Source organism: Diprion similis, chromosome 10 (genome assembly GCF_021155765.1).
Source record: "Diprion similis isolate iyDipSimi1 chromosome 10, iyDipSimi1.1, whole genome shotgun sequence".
Taxonomy (NCBI): domain Eukaryota; kingdom Metazoa; phylum Arthropoda; class Insecta; order Hymenoptera; family Diprionidae; genus Diprion; species Diprion similis.
This window is the reverse complement of record NC_060114.1, coordinates 16,199,103-16,225,392: the sequence shown is the minus strand read 5'-3', so window position 1 is coordinate 16,225,392 and position 26,290 is coordinate 16,199,103. Positions and strand designations below refer to the sequence as shown.

Sequence of the window (26,290 nt, the reverse complement as noted above, 5' to 3'; positions counted from 1 at the left end):
TTACAGCCGAAAAACTGGAAATTTTCGTCGTTATTTCTCTGCTGTTGGTCCTACGGTGTTTTTCATGTGTTTTCTGAGTTCCTTGTGGTCGAATTACTCTAGAAAGGGTCATACTAATCGATTCCGAAACGGAAAATTTTTTGCTCTGAAAATGACCAAAAAAGCAAGGCTAACCCCTTTGGATTTTTAGCGAAAATTTCGACGACTTTGAAAAGTGCTGCAATCAATTCTGTATGGCACTATTCCGACGTAATTTTGCGAGAGAAATCGATTGAGCGCAGTCCCAATACGCTGCGAGCAACGGATCAAAAGTTACAGCCGAAAAACTGGAAATTTTCGTCGTCATTTCTCTGCTGTTGGTCCTACGGTGTTTTTCATGTGTTTTCTGAGTTCCTGGTGGTCGAATTACTCTAGAAAGGGTCATACTAATCGATTCCGAAACGGAAAATTTTTTGCTTTGAAAATGACCAAAAGAGCAAGGCTAACCCCTTTGGATTTTTAGCGAAAATTTCGACGACTTTGAAAAGTGCTGCAATCAATTCTGTATGGCACTATTCCGACGTAATTTTGCGAGAGAAATCGATTGAGCGCAGTCCCAATACGCTGCGAGCAACGGATCAAAAGTTACAGCCGAAAAACTGGAAATTTTCGTCGTCATTTCTCTGCTGTTGGTCCTACGGTGTTTTTCATGTGTTTTCTGAGTTCCTGGTGGTCGAATTACTCTAGAAAGGGTCATACTAATCGATTCCGAAACGGAAAATTTTTTGGTCTGAAAATGACCAAAAAAGCAAGGCTAACCCCTTTGGATTTTTAGCGAAAATTTCGACGACTTTGAAAAGTGCTGCAATCAATTCTGTATGGCACTATTCCGACGTAATTTTGCGAGAGAAATCGATTGAGCGCAGTCCCAATACGCTGCGAGCAACGGATCAAAAGTTACAGCCGAAAAACTGGAAATTTTCGTCGTCATTTCTCTGCTGTTGGTCCCACGGTTTTTTTCATGTGTTTTCTGAGTCCCTGGTGGTCGAATTACTCTAGAAAGGGTCATACTAATCGATTCCGGGACAAAAAAATTTGGGCTCCGAAAATGACCAAAAAAGCAAGGCTAACCCCTTTGGATTTTTGGCGAAAATTTCGACGACTTTGAAAAGTGCTGCAATCAATTCTGTATGGCACTATTTCGACGTAATTTTGCGAGAGAAATCGATTGAGCGCAGTCCCAATACGCTGCGAGCAACGGATCAAAAGTTACAGCCGAAAAACTGGAAATTTTCGTCGTCATTTCGCTGCTGTTGGTCCTACGGTGTTTTTCATGTGTTTTCTGAGTTCCTGGTGGTCGAATTACTCTAGAAAGGGTCATACTAATCGATTCCGAAACGAAAAATTTTTTGCTCCGAAAATGACCAAAAAAGCAAGGCTAACCCCTTTGGATTTTTAGCGAAAATTTCGACGACTTTGAAAAGTGCTGCAATCAATTCTGTATGGCACTATTCCGACGTAATTTTGCGAGAGAAATCGATTGAGTGCAGTCCCAATACGCTGCGAGCAACGGATCAAAAGTTACAGCCGAAAAACTGGAAATTTTCGTCGTTATTTCTCTGCTGTTGGTCCTACGGTGTTTTTCATGTGTTTTCTGAGTTCCTGGTGGTCGAATTACTCTAGAAAGGGTCATACTAATCGATTCCGAAACGGAAAATTTTTTGCTTTGAAAATGACCAAAAGAGCAAGGCTAACCCCTTTGGATTTTTAGCGAAAATTTCGACGACTTTGAAAAGTGCTGCAATCAATTCTGTATGGCACTATTCCGACGTAATTTTGCGAGAGAAATCGATTGAGCGCAGTCCCAATACGCTGCGAGCAACGGATCAAAAGTTACAGCCGAAAAACTGGAAATTTTCGTCGTCATTTCTCTGCTGTTGGTCCTACGGTGTTTTTCATGTGTTTTCTGAGTTCCTGGTGGTCGAATTACTCTAGAAAGGGTCATACTAATCGATTCCGAAACGGAAAATTTTTTGGTCTGAAAATGACCAAAAAAGCAAGGCTAACCCCTTTGGATTTTTAGCGAAAATTTCGACGACTTTGAAAAGTGCTGCAATCAATTCTGTATGGCACTATTCCGACGTAATTTTGCGAGAGAAATCGATTGAGCGCAGTCCCAATACGCTGCGAGCAACGGATCAAAAGTTACAGCCGAAAAACTGGAAATTTTCGTCGTCATTTCTCTGCTGTTGGTCCCACGGTTTTTTTCATGTGTTTTCTGAGTTCCTGGTGGTCGAATTACTCTAGAAAGGGTCATACTAATCGATTCCGGGACAAAAAATTTTGGGCTCCGAAAATGACCAAAAAAGCAAGGCTAACCCCTTTGGATTTTTGGCGAAAATTTCGACGACTTTGAAAAGTGCTGCAATCAATTCTGTATGGCACTATTTCGACGTAATTTTGCGAGAGAAATCGATTGAGCGCAGTCCCAATACGCTGCGAGCAACGGATCAAAAGTTACAGCCGAAAAACTGGAAATTTTCGTCGTCATTTCGCTGCTGTTGGTCCTACGGTGTTTTTCATGTGTTTTCTGAGTTCCTGGTGGTCGAATTACTCTAGAAAGGGTCATACTAATCGATTCCGAAACGGAAAATTTTTTGGTCTGAAAATGACCAAAAAAGCAAGGCTAACCCCTTTGGATTTTTAGCGAAAATTTCGACGACTTTGAAAAGTGCTGCAATCAATTCTGTATGGCACTATTCCGACGTAATTTTGCGAGAGAAATCAATTGAGCGCAGTCCCAATACGCTGCGAGCAACGGATCAAAAGTTACAGCCGAAAAACTGGAAATTTTCGTCGTCATTTCTCTGCTGTTGGTCCTACGGTGTTTTTCATGTGTTTTCTGAGTTCCTGGTGGTCGAATTACTCTAGAAAGGGTCATACTAATCAATTCCGAAACGGAAAATTTTTTGCTCTGAAAATGACCAAAAAAGCAAGGCTAACCCCTTTGGATTTTTAGCGAAAATTTCGACGACTTTGAACAGTGCTGCAATCAATTCTGTATGGCACTATTCCGACGTAATTTTGCGAGAGAAATCGATTGAGCGCAGTCCCAATACGCTGCGAGCAACGGATCAAAAGTTACAGCCGAAAAACTGGAAATTTCCGTCGTCATTTCTCTGCTGTTGGTCCCACGGTGTTTTTCATGTGTTTTCTGAGTTCCTGGTGGTCGAATTACTCTAGAAAGGGTCATACTAATCGATTCCGGGACAAAAAATTTTCGTCTCCGAAAATGACCAAAAAAGCAAGGCTAACCCCTTTGAATTTTTAGCGAAAATTTCGACGACTTTGAAAAGTGCTGCAATCAATTCTGTATGGCACTATTCCGACGTAATTTTGCGAGAGAAATCGATTGAGCGCAGTCCCAATACGCTGCGAGCAACGGATCAAAAGTTACAGCCGAAAAACTGGAAATTTTCGTCGTCATTTCTCTGCTGTTGGTCCCACGGTGTTTTTCATGTGTTTTCTGAGTTCCTGGTGGTCGAATTACTCTAGAAAGGGTCATACTGATCGATTCCGAAACGGAAAATTTTTTGCTTTGAAAATGACCAAAAGAGCAAGGCTAACCCCTTTGGATTTTCAGCGAAAATTTCGACGACTTTGAAAAGTGCTGCAATCAATTCTGTATGGCACTATTCCGACGTAATTTTGCGAGAGAAATCGATTGAGCGCAGTCCCAATACGCTGCGAGCAACGGATCAAAAGTTACAGCCGAAAAACTGGAAATTTTCGTCGTCATTTCTCTGCTGTTGGTCCTACGGTGTTTTTCATGTGTTTTCTGAGTTCCTGGTGGTCGAATTACTCTAGAAAGGGTCATACTAATCGATTCCGAAACGAAAAATTTTTTGCTCCGAAAATGACCAAAAAAGCAAGGCTAACCCCTTTGGATTTTTAGCGAAAATTTCGACGACTTTGAAAAGTGCTGCAATCAATTCTGTATGGCACTATTCCGACGTAATTTTGCGAGAGAAATCGATTGAGTGCAGTCCCAATACGCTGCGAGCAACGGATCAAAAGTTACAGCCGAAAAACTGGAAATTTTCGTCGTTATTTCTCTGCTGTTGGTCCTACGGTGTTTTTCATGTGTTTTCTGAGTTCCTTGTGGTCGAATTACTCTAGAAAGGGTCATACTAATCGATTCCGAAACGGAAAATTTTTTGCTCTGAAAATGACCAAAAAAGCAAGGCTAACCCCTTTGGATTTTTAGCGAAAATTTCGACGACTTTGAAAAGTGCTGCAATCAATTCTGTATGGCACTATTCCGACGTAATTTTGCGAGAGAAATCAATTGAGCGCAGTCCCAATACGCTGCGAGCAACGGATCAAAAGTTACAGCCGAAAAACTGGAAATTTTCGTCGTCATTTCTCTGCTGTTGGTCCTACGGTGTTTTTCATGTGTTTTCTGAGTTCCTGGTGGTCGAATTACTCTAGAAAGGGTCATACTAATCGATTCCGAAACGGAAAATTTTTTGCTTTGAAAATGACCAAAAGAGCAAGGCTAACCCCTTTGGATTTTTAGCGAAAATTTCGACGACTTTGAAAAGTGCTGCAATCAATTCCGTATGGCACTATTCCGACGTAATTTTGCGAGAGAAATCGATTGAGCGCAGTCCCAATACGCTGCGAGCAACGGATCAAAAGTTACAGCCGAAAAACTGGAAATTTTCGTCGTCATTTCTCTGCTGTTGGTCCTACGGTGTTTTTCATGTGTTTTCTGAGTTCCTGGTGGTCGAATTACTCTAGAAAGGGTCATACTAATCGATTCCGAAACGGAAAATTTTTTGCTCTGAAAATGACCAAAAAAGCAAGGCTAACCCCTTTGGATTTTTAGCGAAAATTTCGACGACTTTGAAAAGTGCTGCAATCAATTCTGTATGGCACTTTTCCGACGTAATTTTGCGAGAGAAATCGATTGAGCGCAGTCCCAATACGCTGCGAGCAACGGATCAAAAGTTACAGCCGAAAAACTGGAAATTTTCGTCGTCATTTCTCTGCTGTTGGTCCCACGGTGTTTTTCATGTGTTTTCTGAGTTCCTGGTGGTCGAATTACTCTAGAAAGGGTCATACTAATCGATTCCGGGACAAAAAATTTTCGTCTCCGTAAATGACCAAAAAAGCAAGGCTAACCCCTTTGAATTTTTAGCGAAAATTTCGACGACTTTGAAAAGTGCTGCAATCAATTCTGTATGGCACTATTCCGACGTAATTTTGCGAGAGAAATCGATTGAGCGCAGTCCCAATACGCTGCGAGCAACGGATCAAAAGTTACAGCCGAAAAACTGGAAATTTTCGTCGTCATTTCTCTGCTGTTGGTCCTACGGTGTTTTTCATGTGTTTTCTGAGTTCCTGGTGGTCGAATTACTCTAGAAAGGGTCATACTAATCGATTCCGAAACGAAAAATTTTTTGCTCCGAAAATGACCAAAAAAGCAAGGCTAACCCCTTTGGATTTTTAGCGAAAATTTCGACGACTTTGAAAAGTGCTGCAATCAATTCTGTATGGCACTATTCCGACGTAATTTTGCGAGAGAAATCGATTGAGCGCAGTCCCAATACGCTGCGAGCAACGGATCAAAAGTTACAGCCGAAAAACTGGAAATTTTCGTCGTCATTTCTCTGCTGTTGGTCCTACGGTGTTTTTCATGTGTTTTCTGAGTTCCTGGTGGTCGAATTACTCTAGAAAGGGTCATACTAATCGATTCCGAAACGGAAAATTTTTTGCTCTGAAAATGACCAAAAAAGCAAGGCTAACCCCTTTGGATTTTTAGCGAAAATTTCGACGACTTTGAAAAGTGCTGCAATCAATTCTGTATGGCACTTTTTCGACGTAATTTTGCGAGAGAAATCGATTGAGCGCAGTCCCAATACGCTGCGAGCAACGGATCAAAAGTTACAGCCGAAAAACTGGAAATTTCCGTCGTCATTTCTCTGCTGTTGGTCCCACGGTGTTTTTCATGTGTTTTCTGAGTTCCTGGTGGTCGAATTACTCTAGAAAGGGTCATACTAATCGATTCCGGGACAAAAAATTTTCGTCTCCGTAAATGACCAAAAAAGCAAGGCTAACCCCTTTGAATTTTTAGCGAAAATTTCGACGACTTTGAAAAGTGCTAAAATCAATTCTGTATGGCACTATTTCGACGTAATTTTGCGAGAGAAATCGATTGAGCGCAGTCCCAATACGCTGCGAGCAACGGATCAAAAGTTACAGCCGAAAAACTGGAAATTTTCGTCGTCAGATCTCTGCTGTTGGTCCCACGGTGTTTCTCATGTGTTTTCTGAGTTCCTGGTGGTCGAATTACTCTAGAAAGGGTCATACTAATCGATTCCGGGACAAAAAATTTTCGTCTCCGTAAATGACCAAAAAAGCAAGGCTAACCCCTTTGAATTTTTAGCGAAAATTTCGACGACTTTGAAAAGTGCTAAAATCAATTCTGTATGGCACTATTTCGACGTAATTTTGCGAGAGAAATCGATTGAGCGCAGTCCCAATACGCTGCGAGCAACGGATCAAAAGTTACAGCCGAAAAACTGGAAATTTTCGTCGTCATTTCTCTGCTGTTGGTCCTACGGTGTTTTTTATGTGTTTTCTGAGTTCCTGGTGGTCGAATTACTCTAGAAAGGGTCATACTAATCGATTCCGAAACGGAAAATTTTTTGCTTTGAAAATGACCAAAAGAGCAAGGCTAACCCCTTTGGATTTTTAGCGAAAATTTCGACGACTTTGAAAAGTGCTGCAATCAATTCTGTATGGCACTATTCCGACGTAATTTTGCGAGAGAAATCGATTGAGCGCAGTCCCAATACGCTGCGAGCAACGGATCAAAAGTTACAGCCGAAAAACTGGAAATTTTCGTCGTCATTTCTCTGCTGTTGGTCCCACGGTGTTTTTCATGTGTTTTCTGAGTTCCTGGTGGTCGAATTACTCTAGAAAGGGTCATACTAATCGATTCCGAAACGGAAAATTTTTTGCTTTGAAAATGACCAAAAGAGCAAGGCTAACCCCTTTGGATTTTTAGCGAAAATTTCGACGACTTTGAAAAGTGCTGCAATCAATTCTGTATGGCACTATTCCGACGTAATTTTGCGAGAGAAATCGATTGAGCGCAGTCCCAATACGCTGCGAGCAACGGATCAAAAGTTACAGCCGAAAAACTGGAAATTTTCGTCGTCATTTCTCTGCTGTTGGTCCTACGGTGTTTTTCATGTGTTTTCTGAGTTCCTGGTGGTCGAATTACTCTAGAAAGGGTCATACTAATCGATTCCGAAACGAAAATTTTTTGCTCCGAAAATGACCAAAAAAGCAAGGCTAACCCCTTTGGATTTTTAGCGAAAATTTCGACGACTTTGAAAAGTGCTGCAATCAATTCTGTATGGCACTATTCCGACGTAATTTTGCGAGAGAAATCGATTGAGCGCAGTCCCAATACGCTGCGAGCAACGGATCAAAAGTTACAGCCGAAAAACTGGAAATTTTCGTCGTCATTTCTCTGCTGTTGGTCCTACGGTGTTTTTCATGTGTTTTCTGAGTTCCTGGTGGTCGAATTACTCTAGAAAGGGTCATACTAATCGATTCCGAAACGGAAAATTTTTTGCTTTGAAAATGACCAAAAGAGCAAGGCTAACCCCTTTGGATTTTTAGCGAAAATTTCGACGACTTTGAAAAGTGCTGCAATCAATTCTGTATGGCACTATTCCGACGTAATTTTGCGAGAGAAATCGATTGAGCGCAGTCCCAATACGCTGCGAGCAACGGATCAAAAGTTACAGCCGAAAAACTGGAAATTTTCGTCGTCATTTCTCTGCTGTTGGTCCTACGGTGTTTTTCATGTGTTTTCTGAGTTCCTGGTGGTCGAATTACTCTAGAAAGGGTCATACTAATCGATTCCAAAACGGAAAATTTTTTGCTTTGAAAATGACCAAAAGAGCAAGGCTAACCCCTTTGGATTTTTAGCGAAAATTTCGACGACTTTGAAAAGTGCTGCAATCAATTCCGTATGGCACTATTCCGACGTAATTTTGCGAGAGAAATCGATTGAGCGCAGTCCCAATACGCTGCGAGCAACGGATCAAAAGTTACAGCCGAAAAACTGGAAATTTTCGTCGTCATTTCTCTGCTGTTGGTCCCACGGTGTTTTTCTTGTGTTTTCTGAGTTCCTGGTGGTCGAATTACTCTAGAAAGGGTCATACTAATCGATTCCGGGACAAAAAATTTTCGGCTCCGAAAATGACCAAAAAAGCAAGGCTAACCCCTTTTGATTTTTAGCGAAAATTTCGACGACTTTGAAAAGTGCTGCAATCAATTCCGTATGGCACTATTTCGACGTAATTTTGCTAGAGAAATCGATTGAGCGCAGTCCCAATACGCTGTGAGCAACGGATCAAAAGTTACAGCCGAAAAACTGGAAATTTTCGTCGTCATTTCTCTGCTGTTGGTCCTACGGTGTTTTTCATGTGTTTTCTGAGTTCCTGGTGGTCGAATTACTCTAGAAAGGGTCATACTAATCGATTCCGAAACGGAAAATTTTCTGCTCTGAAAATGACCAAAAAAGCAAGGCTCACCCCTTTGGATTTTTAGCGAAAATTTCGACGACTTTGAAAAGTGCTGCAATCAATTCTGTATGGCACTATTCCGACGTAATTTTGCGAGAGAAATCGCTTGAGCGCAGTCCCAATACGCTGCGAGCAACGGATCAAAAGTTACAGCCGAAAAACTGGAAATTTTCGTCGTCATTTCTCTGCTGTTGGTCCTACGGTGTCTTTCATGTGTTTTCTGAGTTCCTGGTGGTCGAATTACTCCAGAAAGGGTCATACTCATCGATCCCGAGACAAAAAATTGTCGGCTCCGAAAATGACCAAAAAAGCAAGGCTAACCCCTTTGGATTTTCAGCGGAAATTTCGACGACTTTGAAAAGTGCTGCAATCAATTCTGTATGGCACTAATCCGACGTAATTTTGCGAGAGAAATCGATTGAGCATAGTCCCAATACGCTGCGAGCAACGGATCAAAAGTTACAGCCGAAAAACGTCAAAATTGATCAAGATATATAAAGAGGAGGAAAAGAGAAATCATCAACTCATAGGGACAAAGTTTCATTTCCAGTTTATTAAGTGTGCCTAAGTCCTGGTACAATTGTGCAGGTATTAATGTGTACTATTCATATCTATTCTAATAAGTTTCGGATTTGTAGTACAGTCAGAATATGTTATACATATTATACTAATGACGACACATTTCACTTATAATCAATGTCATTTAACAATAGTGGATATAATTAGTATAATATTTCCAACAGTATTGGAGTTCAAAAAAAATGCAATATAATTAGGAACGAATATCACCTCAAAAGTCCTACATACTAATAAGAACAAGAAACTGCAGTATGCAGTGCATTGAGCAGAATGTGAACAATGTTGCATGAGTTTGTTTTTAATGTAGTTTTTAAGCGTTGTATGAGTTCCAGCCTGCATACAGGTGCATCGCATGCACCTCTGCAGGATACACGATGGATATTATTGTATTGTTACAGTGTAACCTGAAATAAAATAAATACCTCCAGCATAAAATTCTCCGTATTTTATTCGTATCTTCCGAGCTAGGTGTTGGTCCTACGATGCTCCAAATACTTTTTCGCAATTTTCAAGGTCGAATTAGCATAGAACGTGTCGTTTGGATCGATTCTGATAGAACGAGTTTTTTGCTCGAAAAAAGGAAGGTCAACCGCTTTGGATCCTTTCAGTCCATGTCTTTGACAGATTTTGAAAATTGCCGGAATCGATTTGTTGAAAAGGTCGACGTATAATTTCAAGAAGGAAAACGATTACCGAATGTGCATACCGTGCATACGTCCCCAGTCAGTACAATGAACTGATCGAAAATTACAGCCGAAACACGAATAAAAATTTTGTACTTTCTCGCTGGCTATCTTGCTGTGTTATAAATGACTTTTTTAATTGTTCTATTTATTATTTAACATGTAATTTTCCGAGATAAGCGCTCTAATTTAACTGTGGCCCTCGAATGCACTCAAGTTCTTCAGGACATTTGTTTTCTCCTCCGTCGATAAAAAGTCTCTTCATCGTTACAACTTGGTGCTACATAACCTCAATGCTGCATGCGTGAATCAAGAGACATGGCGAGTACGAAGGATTTTTTTCTTACTATTTCAGAACGCGTATTCAGTAACTGGACCGCTCTCAAAGTACGTAATTATTTTCACTAGCAACTCATTGCCATTGTATTGTTAATCGCAATAATTTTCTCCTTTTGACATTATAACCTCCATTTCCCCGGAACAAGTTATCTTCTACAAAGCATTTCCAGCGAGCATCATCAATCAGATCGGAATAGCTTCATACAAAGCAACAAAGCCAATTTCGTATTAGAATTTACACCAATTTTCCATTGTTGTTTTGTGGAGACAGTCGATACTGCTAAACCACATATATGCATAAACAACATTTTATCTGAATAACAATATTTCAAATTCTTTTTGTAGCTTGCTGTTGATCATGGAATGGGAAGCAAAGATAGGGCTGAAGACTTCCCGGCTTACATTACTGAAGTCTTATACATGAACGGTTGGTCACTATTGCTTATGTAAATGAAAATTGTACTTCTCACGTAATTGTTCTGGATATTCCGACTTTATGTTGCCCATATAACTGATTTCAATAATGGAAATAAAGTAAAAGATACTTTCAGCTATACAAAACGTTCAGATTATTTGCTTGTAAATGTTCGAATGTGAATTTTTGCCTTTATTTCACTTGTTTTAATTCCATTTGTGCGATAATCCGTATCTTATATGTCGAACCTTATTCTGCAGAGGGATTAGACACTGATGATCTAGCTGCGGAAATAGAAGAATATATGGACGAGGCTTTTCAGACAGAGTTGCAGGATGATAGCGCAGCAGACGTTGCCAAAGTGTTGCTGAGATTTCATAAATACTGTATGGACGGAGATGAAGCCACAGCGGTAACGGAGATGGCTAAATTGCCCCCACTTCAACCATGGATTATGCGCAGGAAACCCGCTAAGGACACTTTAACGCAACCTCAACCTCCGGGCGAAGTGAGAGATAATGTGAAAAGTCAGGAAGCAGTTGAGAAAATGGATGCCGAAGAGGAAGAAGACGACGGATGGACAGAGGTGAAGACTAGACGACAGAAATGAAACTGTGAGTTGAAGAATTATATATAATTATTCGTATCAAAATGCGCGGGGATATAATAAAAACATAGCAATGAACAATAGAACCGTTCTTTTATTTGACTAAAAACACGTTTTAGATTTAAAAAATTTACATTCTATGCAGTCTTAATTTGATCCTGTTGCTCTACGTCGATACTTTGGCCTGAAACAATAAATATTTTTGTCACCATCGAAGTTAAAATTTTAAGCGATATAGAAAAAAAAGTGAATGAATAATTGCTCTAATTTGTTGAGTCGTGAAATCTCAGTAGCTTTTACGAGTACTTGTTTATTTTGATGAAAATGCATAAGGACCACTTACTTTTATTGTTCATGGAAATTTGCTGTGGTGTCGTTACAATCTCCGCAACCTTTTCAATCTTCAACTCATTTGGTCCGAATAGACTAAGTATCACAGGTAAGAAGAGAAGACCATGAAAGAGTCCGAATACCACAACGCATGTAAAGAGCTGTAAAAATGGTGGAATAATATATTAGTATGTGACAGTATTTAGCTATTCTCCTTCTAAGACACGAAATTTTGATCATACCTTGAAAAACGTACTGAATAAATATGCTTCGCTAGCACCCAGAAGCACAAATGCTAAGAACGTACTAAGGCCACCGTTGAACACAGCAGGTCCCATTACGCTTAACGTTGCCACAGCTCGCTCTGACAGAAAACGAAATGAAAAACAAATAAACTATGCGTTTATCGAAATTGCAGATAACAACTGACATTTGCAAATTGATCTGATACTTTATGAAATTTTCCTAATACAACTAACCGTTTTTCGTTCCTCTCATTCTGGTAAATTCCATCCCAATGTGGGCTGCATAATCCACTGCTAATCCAGCACAAAGTAGGACCATTATGCTGGATGATATTTCAATCGTCAGGCCCAGGTAGTACATGGAACCCAATAAATCGACAAGAGTGAATAAAACGCAGCAAATTACCCAGAAAGAAGCTTCCAAGTCTTGAAGCAAAATTATCGTCACAAGCCCAACGGCTAGAATTTCCAGACCCAAATTTCTGATTAGCTCTTCGCCGATGATCTGAAACAGCATCATTTTTAAACGGGTTTTACTTTCTGGTGAAAAATAAATTAAAAGTGATTTTGATGTGATTACCTTGTTTGCTGTCCACGATACGTAATCTGGAGAGAATACTGCTACATGCTCATTACCCGTTGAAAAGTTTATTGATTCTACGGTCTCTCTGATTAATTCCATTGCGCGAATTTGATCCGACGTTGTATTTATTAACACGTGTTGTATTTGAATCTGTGATGTCTGAAAACGAGGATTTGTTGTCACATGATTTATAGAATATCGTAGATTCTCATGTGAAATCGTAATATTGACGTAATAATTGACTAGTTACGGAAATCTAAGTAGTATTGAAGAACCAAAACGTAAATTTACCGTAATGTTATATTCATTGATTGGTATTCTGTTAAATTTGATGTCTTTTATGTATGCTTGACCCTCTTTCGTAAGTAGCAAGTACTCCGTCAGGTAACTGTGATACTCGTCGTTGTCTTCGGGGTCTGAGAAACACAGAAATAAATTAAACAAAGGGCTCATAAAATTTCAACCTAACAGTCTACATGATAGTTTCAGTCTTGGCAGAAGCCTAACATCTGAATAGAAACGAAATTTTGAAAGTATAAAATAACGCTATTCATCAGGAGGGTAAAACTGTGAAAATTTTATTCTGCTAGGAAGAATATTGACCTAGACTTCGTGCTTGCAACCACTTATCGAAGGCGATGAACCAGCAATCGACGGTTTGGTTATTAACGTAGGGGTTTGCCTTCAAAGCTTCGGTGAAGTTGACCAAGGCCTGGTGGTCCTGATAGTAGTCAACATCGCCGAGATAAATACCGGCCCGTTTGCCATACTTGGGAAAATACTCCTTCAGCTTATTGTTGTACAGTATGGGATACGAGTCTTGATTTAAGTACCAAGTGGGGTCGAAGTTCTGCTCAAGTTGGCAGATGCCCCATATATTCGACCCGAGGATGAAAGCGGTAAGAACTAGAATTGCTATTTTGACGGGAGTCTTCGTAATGAATGGTCCTAGAAATTTCTCGAATATAGTTTGCTGGATGTTTTTCTGGCTGCAATCGTTCGGTTTCCATTCGGGAGTCGGACGACAACAGCATCCATCTCTTTGGAGTTGAAGCCGCCTTTCGTCGTAGACCAAACAGCTAACGAAAAAGGTGATCTCAAATATGTAGAGGAAGAGAATTCCCATCGTGGCGAACATGCAGAATGATTCCAAGAACGGCATCACCGTTGTTACTCCGATCGCGAATGCCACAATGTTCGTGACCGAGGTCACAGTTATCGACATTCCCGATTGCTGCAAGGCCCGGGCTATACGTTCCGTTAGATCCGACGGTTTTTCGACCTTGGAGAGGTTCTCAAGACTCTGCATGATTACGAACATGTCGTCGACTCCGATACCGAGTAGCAAAAACGGCAGGATCGGATGTATCGGACCGTAGAAGTATCCCATGTAGTAGCAAATTCCGTAGGCCGACAAGATCGCTTGTCCTATAACCGACACCCCGACTATGGAGAGGTAAATCCTCTGCTGAACAATGTTGCACCTTCCGATCATCAGGATTATGTAAATGACGATCAACGAGAGGCCGCAGAAAAGGACCGTCATGTTGCTGTTCAAGACCTGGTGAAGAAAGTCGGTGAAACTCCTTGTCGCTACTGCGTAGACCGCCATTCCATCGGGCAAGGTGCGATTCGAGTAGAGCACCTTTTCAATGAACTCCAATTCCCAATCCGGAGATCGGGGATGCGATTTTTTCAATAAGAAATTTAAGATCGTCGCTTTTGCCCCAACCACGTATCCCCTCGCGTCGTATTCCACTCCGGATAACAGAAGAGAAATATCTAACAGCATGTTATTGTTGTTTCTGAAAGAGACAAAAATATTAACTTCATCTCAATTTCAACAATACGTATATGGGTATCGGAGAAACCCATGGAATGGTTCGTTCCTTTCCAACAATAACTCACTGGTCGCTTAGGGCCGCCGTAACGTCGGCAAGTATTGAGTCTCTGTTAGCGTTTTGAAAGTTCTTCCTTTCTTCGGGCCTCCATACCTTTAATAACGATTGATATAAGCAATCGTGTTTTATCGAGTTATTCAAATTCGCCAGTATATCAGCAGTGAATTCCGTTTCATCAAGATCCGTTGTTCCTTCTTCGCCTTCAAACCACGTCAAGTATCTGTTCACACGAGTCGAATCACCAAATTACTTCGATTTAAAAATGAGACAAAATTCTACACCCAGAGCATCTTACCCCGCGCAGACGTCATTCCAAGTGTCATCGTTGACCACGATGCTTTTAACGGACTCCTCTATCTCGTACAGCTGTAAAATCGACATATAGGTAATACATGAGACACGAAGCATTTTCAATATCGAATATCTTTTGGCCTTCACGTCTTTCGTTTCTAATATATTGTGCAAAAAAGAAAGACTGAAAAAGAAACGAAGCTTCTCTCAACTCGAAACACATAGTTACCTATATTCTATCTCTATGTTTCATATCAAATATCTCCGCGGGATAATAGTAATCACTTACAGCTTGCAGAACTTCTGGATCTAGCACATTTGGAGCAGTAACTATAATACTTTCGTATCTGAGATCGTCTCTGAAGTGCTCCTTGACCCAGGCAGCGTCGGCCCTGACAATCGAATCCAGGGGCATGAAGAGCTCAACATCGTCCACTTCTTCCGCCCAAAAAAGTAATCCTGGACCACATACCACGCTTATGCAAAACGATATTATTAGCCAAAGCCACGGCCGCGTGCTTATGCTCACTCCTATACTGAAAAAATATTTTATTTGCTGCTACATGATTTTTGAAGGTGTAACGTTTCGGATGTTCCGTGACGGATAACTAAATTCATTTTAGTAACCTTATGTAATATATATATATATATATGCTGTACAGAAAGAGCGTCGGTGTCGGTTCAAATATTCCGTTATAAGTAGGTTGACTAATCATTTATGATTAGTCTAACCAGCAAAGAACCAGCTAACCTTCTTCGTATTTTAATTTTTCAACAAGTTTGGTAAAATATATATGATTGTGTGGTCTGGTTATATATTTGTCATCGACATTAACAGCAAGAAATTGGCGACCGTTTTATAGATGTAATCGTCTCAAGCCAACATTGAGATAATATCTTTAAACGGATCACGTACTTCTTTATAACTTGAGTACGTACGAATTGTACTTAATTAAATACGAAGATGTCATCAAGCACACGCAGTCATCCTTGCATTGTCTGCCCACGATGACAGACGCTCGGATATCGTAGCCTGAAATGCAATCTGACAAATCGATGACCTGTAGTAGTTCTATTCCAATCGCAACAAGTAATGATTATTACTTATTTAACGATGTGGCACACTACCCTTTTATGGCTATTGGAGATGAATGGAAGTAATTACATAGTAACTGCTTCAATTTTCGTCGTTAAGGATTGAGGCTGGTGGGAGAATGTCAGGATTTTGATTACATCTATTAAGTAAAGCGTGCTAGACTCTGTTGCGTGTAAAATTAAGCCTTGGCGCGAACGCTAACCGAGAACTTGGACACACATTATACATTTTATATAGTAGAATAGGTTCTGTGTCATATCTGATCACACTATCCGAGCCTTAGTGGTTTCGTTGTAACGGACAAACTATGCGCGGATTCATCATTCTTTGAAAATCCTTGTTTTGAACATCCCAGTACTCGCAATGACTATAAGGTAATTGATTACCTCGTTCACCCGTTGTCAATCGAAAGGGTTAAGATGAATCATACCTTCTTGCCGGATAAACCGAAATCGAACTTACCGATAGAATATTCTGTCGGTATTGAAATGAAGATTCGATAGGAAAGCCTTGCACCTTTCCCAGAAGCTTTTCGAACGACTCCTTTGTCCGGGTTCCATCTTAAGTTGGGCGTTTTTCACTTTATATTCAAACGATTACTATTACTGGGGTTTCACGGTGTTGTTACACTTCCAAGCATCGCTCGTTCTACTCGCTCGCTCGTTCTACATCAGTACGTGACGCGCCAGACGACAAATGTAATATGAAACAATTACGAGCCTTCCATGCCCGGCTCACTTGACAAGAGGCGCCTTGGGTCTAACTATCATCATCATCGACCAATGAAACTGGGGGCGATGATTCAAGCTCTTTTATTGGCCGCTGAACTGTCGCGAAGTTAAGAGAAAAGGTAACAGTAAATACCGAATAAGTGTACAAATAAATCATACAATACAAACTATTATTTATTTGTTTTTCAAGACACTAGAAGAGATCAAATATCATCTCCTCAATTACTAATTACTTCCTCAACATCTTTGTGTGCTCCTCATTTCCACCGCATCATCATTAGCGAGAGAGAGTATACCTCGACTATACCTTTCGCACGAGAGCTGACACGTAAAAATATAGCCCTTGAGGCATTATTGATACTTGTCCAATGGAAGGAGAAACGCATTGGCATGTCTTAGGAATACAACGGGTGGCCTGCGTCAGCCAAAAACTGCAAAGACAGTATAGATTTAGATACATATGCATGTAAATACATGTATTGCCAATTTTGCTGTGCATGGCCCACTTCTGGAGACTATGCCACTCTGGTTGCGTCTAATATCTATGCTAACTTCGCCATTAAATCCTCTTCTATACTTCTTTGGGTTGACGACTGATGTTTAAGATGGTTCCGGAACTGTGGTACGTGTGTTTCAAATCACGGACTACATATTTAGTTTTTCACAAATTTGACCCGCACCTCGTCCACTTTGAATACGTATCAGCCAAGACTTTCTCTTGAACCGCAAACACTGTATGCAAAATCTTGATCGTCATGCATTCCACGAAACTTGGCAATGATATGATTTCCATATATCTACCTATGCCCAGATAATCATGCATTCATCTTTGACGACAAAATCGCGGCTTCTTGTAGCCTCATTTGCTGCAAACTTGCCAGCAGAATTGATTTCGACGGTTGACAGTAGCATCTCATTGTCAGCATTACTATAAACTGTAGCAACCAGTCCTGCGTGATTAAGCGATTAATCGGCAGCTTCGAACCAGTTCTTTCGAATATCGCACGAGGCTCCAGGAATTCTGCTAAAGGTCTTCGGAAGCAGAGCGGGTCAAATTATTAATGAATCACTGGTGGCTGTCGGATACTTTCACTCGTAGACTTATACGATGTTTGTTTGCCAGTTTTAATCGTTTTACAGCTGTATAAAGAGGCCATGTGAGGCTCTTGATGAAAGAACTAAAAGAAAAGACGGAATAAGTTGGACAAACTTGGATTTTGAGCTTTTCAAATTGCATGCATAAAATTTCTCTGCAGAAAAAATAGGTACAGAAAAAAAAACAAAAAGTTTCGAATTTTTTTTACTTCAATTAGGTGAACTTGTGAGGTATGCACATTATGTTATGTACGTGGACATTCACCTTGAAATCCCTTCCCCCCCTCCAAGTTTTTCAGCATCGAGTAATGAGTAACACGTAACTGTGCTTTCGATGCAACTAATTGAACGAATATTTGGTCATTCCGATAATGCGGCATCTATTAAATATATACCTAATAAACCGGTCTAAACAAACATACTTACAATATACCTAATTCCCGGATATTTAGAGAACTTGTGCTAGATTTCTCTCTGGAATCTTTGAAAACTTCTCAGCGTTTGAATGTTGAGAAGAAAAAAAAATCGTTCTAAAACCTGCGCACAACGATCCGTTCCTTCTTCTTCTACTTCTTCTTTTTTACGACTTCACGTCATAATTTTATGGTCATGCTAATTTTTATAGACCGCTCTTACATTCGATTTGACCGATGATAATCGATGAAACATGGTTCAAAAAGCCATGCGTTATACCATAAGAAAAAGAAGAATATACGGAAAAAACGTTTTGTAATTTTAGTTGCTACAAGTTAGCCAATCCCTGGAGCGTTCCAATGTTTTTCTCGAATTGATAGTAAGCCAGGTTAATAACCTTTACCAAAACTCTCGATACACGTGTGAGTTGTGGCACAGTTTAAATGAGATGCCGCCTTTCAAAATTGTGTCAAAAAGTCAAAAAGTCAAAAACTTTTTTTTCTCCATTCTTACGGCCTGATATCTAACACTTGTTGATTGATTGACGATTGGTATATACATATAATCATTGAACCTTGCGAAAAAAATAGTTATACTATCTATCAATCGCTTGTACTACATCGTACTTTAAGTTTGTTTTTATTTTGACTCGCGTCAGAATGATAGGAAACAAACTCAAAGAAATTTCAAGTTTAACAGTCGACTAATTAGGCAAGGAACTTCTTAGAGAATCGCTTCCTACGATGTTCTTCCTCTCACGGATGTAGTGACATTAAAGTAATTTTACCCAGACGCAATGTATACATGACAATAAACTGTTCCTGCTGCACGCGACTTGCTTTAATGAAAGTCAATTCCAACGAAGAAGGTCTCATAATCAACCAAATTTGACTACTTTACCAGGGTTAGTTAACAACTTAACCTTTGCTCTATTCAGACTTAATTCCGGCCGTGTTCGTGCCGCACTCACACTTCACTCCTAATTCACACACGCCTGCGAATCACACTGTGCCGACATTTGTAACCGGAGTCTAGACAGTGTGGACGAAAAGAATGATAAGAGTTCTGCTCGCCTATTCTTGGTAGATACATAATCGTCAGAAGTTTTTGTCACGGCACTGAACAATGTTGAATGAAATTTGGTTGAATGCATAATTAATGACATTACAACGGTGACGATACCAGTAATCTGGGACAGTAATAACAATAATAAAGTAAATGAGATGAAGAATAAACAGAGGAACCAAAACCACCGTCACAAGTGGGACATAATTCTTATTCCTAGAACCATCACGCATAATTCCACTTTAGAATTCTTTAACAGACTCGACAATGTTTGTCAAAGAACAGTTTGCGGTAAGAACTATCTGCAGACACACGCGATAGCAACACAGTGGACATGCACAGACACAGTGCGTATTCATATCCTGGTCTAACGGCGGCTTTACTTTCTTCAATGAGCATACATACACCTTGGAATCTTAGTTCAAGGTGGGGCTAATCGTGCCACTATCGTACCGCAAACCTGAGTGCCACTGGCACTATAATGAATTCCTGTGAAATGTTTGATCAGGATAGATTCGATGGTTTCAGTAGTGGCCATATTAATCACGTGTAATCTGAGGTTATGGTCACGAATGGAACCGATGCGTTCGAATCTACGTAAACACTAACCTTCGTATCACAAAGTGTATCAAGTATTTAGAATTTCTGGGTGAAAACTTGCTCAAAGACGTATTTTAGTCATCAATCAAGTAAGGGCAGGTAGTTATTCTGGAACTGTAGTTCATAAGTTGGTCAATTTTACGGACGATGACCTTCTGATGGGCCCCAATCGTCATGCTTTATCGTTGTGTCTGCACGATGAACGCATCGGTGGTGGACTTACGAAGCCTTCCATTTGGTCTTATTTCTTCTTTTTTTTAATCCTGTTCCTACTCACACGTCCCCTTTCAATGTGTGGGGTGGCATTCCCTCCTTCCTTCCTCCTCTTAGCCCAGTCTTGGTGAGCTGAGTACAAAGAAAGTGTTCCTCCGTGCTTATTACTGCCGTCCATGAACGGATGGGTACCTACTATACACGCACGGATTGGAAAGAAGAGTAGCCATGCAGTCATACGAGTGTAGTTCTCGTCTCTCTGCTTTGAGGCTGATTTTCGGCGGGCTAATGTCCACGTCCATCAACCGTTGAAGCCCAACGAGAAACCTGTCAGTGACCACTGAGACCTGGTCCCAAGTTTGGATGTGGCACGTTAAGGTGGGATCCACTCTTTTGGACGTAGTCTAGCGATCGGTATTACTAGACTTTGCAGATGCGTTGACAAGTTTCGTCGTCGCTCTGTCATTCCTCTAATCATATGTGAGATCAATTAATTCTCAGCGTCTGTATAATTCGCTGATCCCACTGGAGACTCTTCCATCTTTTTTGGTATGATAGATTTCGGTGACGAACTAGCCCGTCACTGTGTCCATTGTGTTCTTTGACATTGCGTTTAGTGGGCGGACTGGTCGTTGAACGATTCCATGTCTTGGAGTTTGGTGATTACTGTATAATAATGTGGAAATTTTCTTTATAAATAAGACACAAACTGAAGTACACCTTTACGATGAACCGTCATTTCTTTTACTGGATTCCAACTAAATGCTAGTTCCAGTTGCGATAAAATTTCCTGGTTCGTAGGTACATCCCTGGACCACCAGACCGTTTGGAGTCTAGACTCCCCCTCTATTGCTGACCACTGAGTCGAAGGTGTACAACAACGCGTTTAAAATCATGGTAGTGTAAACATGTAAAATGGATAGATTAAAATGTATTTGTATATGTAGGTAAAATGTGGCTATATATATATATATATACATATATATATAGTCAAGGTGTAGGTTGACTGAGCATCTTCTGGAGGGAATCCACGAACTCCTTTCTCGCTGTGAGACGAGCTCAGTGTCTTCGAATCCTTTAAACCGACCGGACTCGACGGATGAGTAGTTCCACGTTGTGCGGATTGAATTCGTATATTCGCGGGCGATTTTTTAAATTTTATTTCATTCCATTTCCAATTCTGTTTTTATCGCTCGTTTTAGCGTCCGTTTCACTTCACTTTCTTCGTACGCCAAATCAGACCACCGCATGATTCGATGATTCACGTGCATGGTCAACTGCCAGGATCCAATTAGTTGTAAGTACGCGGTTCCTCGCGATAGAAATAATTTACATTTTTTCTGGGTATCAAGCATCTCATGTTCCAATTTTTACTAATAATTTACTAAATACGATATCAAAATTCGTCCAAATTCTACTGTTAGCGTAAAACATGCATAAGCCTTCATTGCAGTTGAACAATGGGATGTTTTTCGGGAGTGTACGAACCGTTTTCAATTCGAGAGCCATGTATGGAATACAAATGAGCGCTGAAGAAAATGAATAAATTTCGAATTAATGATCAATACTGGATTTTCCGGTTGTTCGAAAGGTAGTCATATTCATTGATATAACGGTAAAGACCATGAATAAATTTGCGATCGGCATATCATACTTTGTGCGCACGATGTATACCTTATCAACAAGCTTAGAGGTAGATAACGCGTTATTAGCATGCACGCGTTCACAGTTGATTACTCTATCGTGAAGATATTTAATACTCATGTATATTCAAAACTTGTCATTTGCTTCCATCATCGTGTCAACTACCTTGCAACTGATCAGCAGCAATTGGCTTACAAATGTATGACCACTCAGTAACAAATATTTATAATAAATTACTTACGTTGTATGACTTTATATGAAAATGTATATAAATGAAATCATTTGAATTCCGAAGATAATTTATTCGGCCGTCGACCGCAAAACTATATCCTCCCGGCTTACAATTAGATGCCACCGATGCAGGTTCTTTCAGAAAATGTAAATTTATTATTTTAGACAAGACGGTTCTATCCTCCTAAAAACTTGTAAATTACAATATATATTATATACATATGCTTAGCTGCAGGGTAATCGTTTTGTATAATGAAATTAACGGTTTTAGAAAGCCTTTTACTATGCGGACGTTATTGCCGGACATTCGATATCTCTTGCTGTGACACACCTCCAACTGCTTAAACAAACCATGAACGTGAATTGTCAGAGAATGTCTTGACGCTGTTTTTTTTCATTCCACCTGTATTTTTTTCCCTTCTTTCACTCCTTTTTCCCTTCCCGGTATGGGCACTACTTTCTCTCGACCGGCGATACGAGTCTGCTGGTTTCGGTAATATTTCGTTCATTTTTTGAGGTCGAACCACCCGCACCGATTTCTTCTTTCCAAATTTGCACCACACAGAAGAAGTTTGCATTGTACAGGATATAGGTGCGTAGATTGAGAAGGATATCGAGTTTGAAAGCAACAGTTGATTTTCGTTTTCATACTTTACATCTTTCTTGTATTTCATGTTCTTTAGACATTTTTTCTTCTTTTAATCGCGTTGCGATTCTATCGGAGATTTATGAGGTTCGCGTCATAAACGAGTTAGGCAAATTTAGAATTAAAAATAGAAGTAAAACAATAAATAAAACTCAAAGACTTGAATCTAAAACGAGTATGTATTACGTAATACACGCGATGCCATTGATTATTTCCTTATACATATATTATGCAAATATTGAATCTCAGCTCTATTACGTAATTATAAAACGTGTTTAGCGAGGTTTTGTTCCCATGAGAAGAACATAATGAACATCGTAAAATTTATTCTTAGACCTCTATAACCGTGAAACGAATGACAAAGTTTTAGCAAATTCAATAAATTGCTGTATATATATACAATATATGTAATATATATAATGTGCGTGACAAGAAACCGGCGATCGGAAACGTTCGATCGCATGACTTTATCTCGTGTATTTCGGTCGTTTGCCTTGATATTTGCATTATAGTGTCGTCATGATACCAGTTTTATTTTTTTCAACTAATCACATACGAAAGCAATTTATTACAGTGTACATGAATCAGTGTAATTACCCACAATTTGCATTGATCACTGCAGACGTACATACCACCAAAAGCCAACGACCACCACCTTTAACACGAATTAATCACTCGCTGTATAAGTACAAGTTTAACAAATAACTTACCGTTATCATATCCTTGACTTAGGAGTTATATTATTGATTTATTTCCAATCATTAGTACATGTATGTAATTTATACACTACTTTTATCACTGTGGTCCATACATCTTGAAGTCTACAGAGAAGTATCAGGCAAGCATTTGCAGGCTGTTATCATCTTTTTTTAAAGTAACGCAAAGTTATTAGTAATTCCAATTGTCGGTTAATCACCTATAACTTGTACTGGATACGGTGTGCATTTGGCAATAATTGTGGTATACGCTAACGGAATATTTTTGTTTTTCTTCTATTTTCAGAACCATGCGGGTTCCGGTGATTCCCCTCTTTTTAATAACGATCCAGGCAGTCTGGGGTCAGTTGAATTTCAATGGTAATCCCTTGACCGAGGACACGGTTTACACTGCAGAGGAATCGCAGTTGGCAGAGAAGGCGGCTAAGGGGCGTTCCTTGGAAATCTCGGATACGGAGACAGACTCGTATTTGCTTGCTGCAAAAAGCCTCCAAGCCGAACGGGCCCAGAACAAATACCAAGCTAACGGTGACAGGTCTCGAAGCCCGGGGCCCCGGCTGTCCTCGAGAAACGAAATCTCATCGGCAGTGAGCTCCTCCGTGAACTCCTACAAGACCATCACGGATGAAGACCTCCAGTCGCCAGTGGCAGCAGCCGCGTTATATCCTGCGGAGAAAACGCAGACCTGGAACCAAGCCTACCCGGAGAATGCGGAAACCGCGCATCAGCCGGAGTTGCCCGAACAGTCAAACGCGGCCCTGGCGATGTTCTTGAACTCGAAAACACCCGAGGAGTCCAAGGTGGCCCTCGAGGAGTACCTGGGTGAGTCCCAAAAGACGAGCGACTCGTCGGCCCCTCATCAGCCCCACATATCGGACATAGTACTGCCTAAGCGAGAAGACTTGAGCCACGGAAGCGAGCAGGTTAACCTAGTGGGCCAGCCGGAAGTCCAGTACCCTCAGTATACACAGCTGCCGCAATATGCGAATCCGCAAGTTCAACAAGCCCAAATGCCCTTTGCGGCGGATCAAGAGTTCGGCCGTAACGCGAACTGGGTTAATCGTCCCGTCGAAGTTCTGGTAGGAAAAAGTCCGCCGGTTCTTAGGGGCCCACCGGTCCCCTATAGAAGGCGGAATTTCGTCGTTAAGCCGCCGTATGTGGGCGGCATTTATCGCGCCCAGTCCAGGGTGGGGCCCCCAGGATTTCCGCCCGGAGGCTACGGCCACGGAGCTCCGGAAATAATTTACACCAAGCCACCCGGCTACCATAAGCGGTATTACCCCAAGGCTCCGAATCCGTACGAAGACGCAAGCGCTTGGTTTCCGGACGCCAATCATCCTCCGCCGGATCTTAACGTTTATCACTCCCAGTTATATGCGCAGTCCTACGATCCGTACTACTACAACTACATTGCCAAGTACGGAAAGATCAAGCCACATCTATACGGAAAGTTTCACGAACACCAGAAGGAAAGCTTCTTCTCCGAATTGTTCAGAAGCTTCAAAAAACATGGGATGAAACACGTTATGCATCCCATGTTTCTTCTCGGGCTTGGCATACCAATGGTCACTCTGATGCTTTCCGCACTCGTCGGCAAACGGTCGTTCGCTCGCTCGATTTCCGTCGACACCAACGGTGGCCGCATCACTGACGAAGACATCGACGAGTGGATTGACAAACTTCGTAAAGCTCTTGAATGCTACTCGGGATCAGCGTCCGAAACTGAGAAGAAGACTGCGTGCTCGGTCTTCGAATAGTGAGATTCCGATTGTTGTGTGTTCTTGGTCGTGTACAGACGGTACAGCAAGCATTGTATGTATGTACGTACATAGATGGATCAATCGACGCTCGAAATCGGCTGAAAAGTGACCCAACCTCGCATCAATTTATACGTATTCAATTGACTGAAGAGAAGCGTTGGTCTTGAACAAGGCAAACGCATAGGAACCGGAAAATACTTACTATAATCACGTGTAGGAGTATAGGAGTCTCTGTTCATGTATTGTTCCTTGGTTTCTTTCTGTTAATGATTTGTTAGAAACAGAAGATGGACAACCGAATGACGAAACCATTAATCTTGTCGCGTTTGAATTTTTCGATAGTTTACCTTCGATTGTTGTAGAACCGTTCAAACGACGGCAAATTTATTTCATCTTCTGTACGGGATCACAAATGATCTTTGTCTTGAACTGAGCTGTATGCACCGTTTTAACATTTCCTAGTCTACTCTCACAATCAGACATGCCTGGCTTCCTGAAGTAAGAAGCGAAGAAAATCTCATTTGCATTTCACGATCGTATCGTGCTTTCATCGCAAAACTAAAGTTTTGCACTAATAAATGTGTTAGAAACTCAGGTGAACGATAAAATGGAATTCAGTAACGGATGGAATGGAGTCGGAATGATTACTTCCCATCTATAAAATATGCAGTGTGGAATCCAATGGTCAGATTACCAAAAACATGAGCACTCACAGCTGTTCCAGTGACTACTTAGTGTTCTTCAAACACTCGCACGATCTTGAATTGCGAATGAAATTTTTTCATCTTTCACGTCATCGAGTCTACAAAGCATGCGCCATCTTAACGGGCACACATTGGGTCTTACCTACTTGGCAAAAAATGACTCGAGTTCTGCTGGCGTGAAAATCCTTGCAAACTGCAGTGATGGTTGATAATTATTTCCCAGAATCACAGACTAATTATATGTAGTGATTTAACGACATAGTAGCATCTTTAGTCACGCGGACTGGTTTAGACCGCTGTAACGTGATGTAGTCATTTTTTGCGGTCAGTAACTTTGGGCTTCCGAAGCCAATGATCACGTGTTGCTATTTCTTAGAAACAACACAATTTTTTTTTTTTTATCGTACACTCTTTTTCATTACCAGTTAGTGCATTAAATTAATTCGTTAGACATGGTATGCAGACAGTTACCTTGAAAACATATGAGATATCGTTATTCAATTAAAATTCATCGGAAAAATTGCAAGTGTGTCGCGTAATCGCTAACGTTATTAGTTTCAGAGATTCACGACGCACTTGCAATTTTTATTATTCACTTTTTATATACTAAAACCGGTAGAATACATTCTATGATATGGCAGCGCATTATTATGAGTACCTAATGATTAAAATACGACGTTGGTACTTAAATGCGATTAACTTCTAACTCAATTCTATTTATTCTATTTAATCTATATGAAGTATGACTGAATGTGTATATATTTCTAATACGTTTAAATATATATAAGTGTTATTTTAACCCCTAAATGTTACT

General features: G+C 40.5%; 3 protein-coding genes across 5 annotated transcripts; 2 read left to right on the top strand and 1 right to left on the bottom strand.

Moving 5' to 3' along the window:
• Positions 1-10,097: 10,097 nt before the first annotated feature.
• LOC124411916 (pre-rRNA-processing protein TSR2 homolog) lies at positions 10,098-11,292 on the top strand. The gene is made up of 3 exons (XM_046891455.1): positions 10,098-10,237; positions 10,535-10,616; positions 10,865-11,292. Exons 1-3 carry the CDS (start codon positions 10,151-10,153, stop codon positions 11,212-11,214), a joined length of 519 nt encoding a protein of 172 aa, XP_046747411.1. The 5' UTR covers positions 10,098-10,150; the 3' UTR covers positions 11,215-11,292.
• On the top strand, positions 11,095-25,181 carry LOC124411890. Of its 2 annotated transcripts, none has more exons than XM_046891408.1 (2): positions 11,095-11,218; positions 23,299-25,181. In XM_046891408.1, the coding sequence occupies exons 1-2, from the start codon at positions 11,211-11,213 to the stop codon at positions 24,767-24,769; spliced, it is 1,479 nt and encodes a 492-aa protein (XP_046747364.1). In that variant the 5' UTR covers positions 11,095-11,210; the 3' UTR covers positions 24,770-25,181. The 2 variants fall into 2 exon arrangements, with proteins under 2 accessions (XP_046747364.1, XP_046747365.1); XM_046891409.1 differs by lacking the exon at positions 11,095-11,218 and adding an exon at positions 20,834-21,072 and having other exon boundaries at positions 23,299-25,178.
• Positions 11,335-16,410, bottom strand: LOC124411872 (patched domain-containing protein 3-like). Of its 2 annotated transcripts, none has more exons than XM_046891380.1 (11): positions 16,120-16,410; positions 14,851-15,097; positions 14,566-14,636; positions 14,278-14,490; positions 12,973-14,174; positions 12,661-12,785; positions 12,367-12,528; positions 12,021-12,291; positions 11,784-11,905; positions 11,555-11,702; positions 11,335-11,395 (listed from the first exon to the last, which is right to left on the bottom strand). In XM_046891380.1, the coding sequence occupies exons 1-11, from the start codon at positions 16,215-16,217 to the stop codon at positions 11,349-11,351; spliced, it is 2,706 nt and encodes a 901-aa protein (XP_046747336.1). In that variant the 5' UTR covers positions 16,218-16,410; the 3' UTR covers positions 11,335-11,348. The 2 variants fall into 2 exon arrangements, with proteins under 2 accessions (XP_046747336.1, XP_046747337.1); XM_046891381.1 differs by having other exon boundaries at positions 14,851-15,092; positions 16,120-16,407.
• Positions 25,182-26,290: the final 1,109 nt, after the last annotated feature.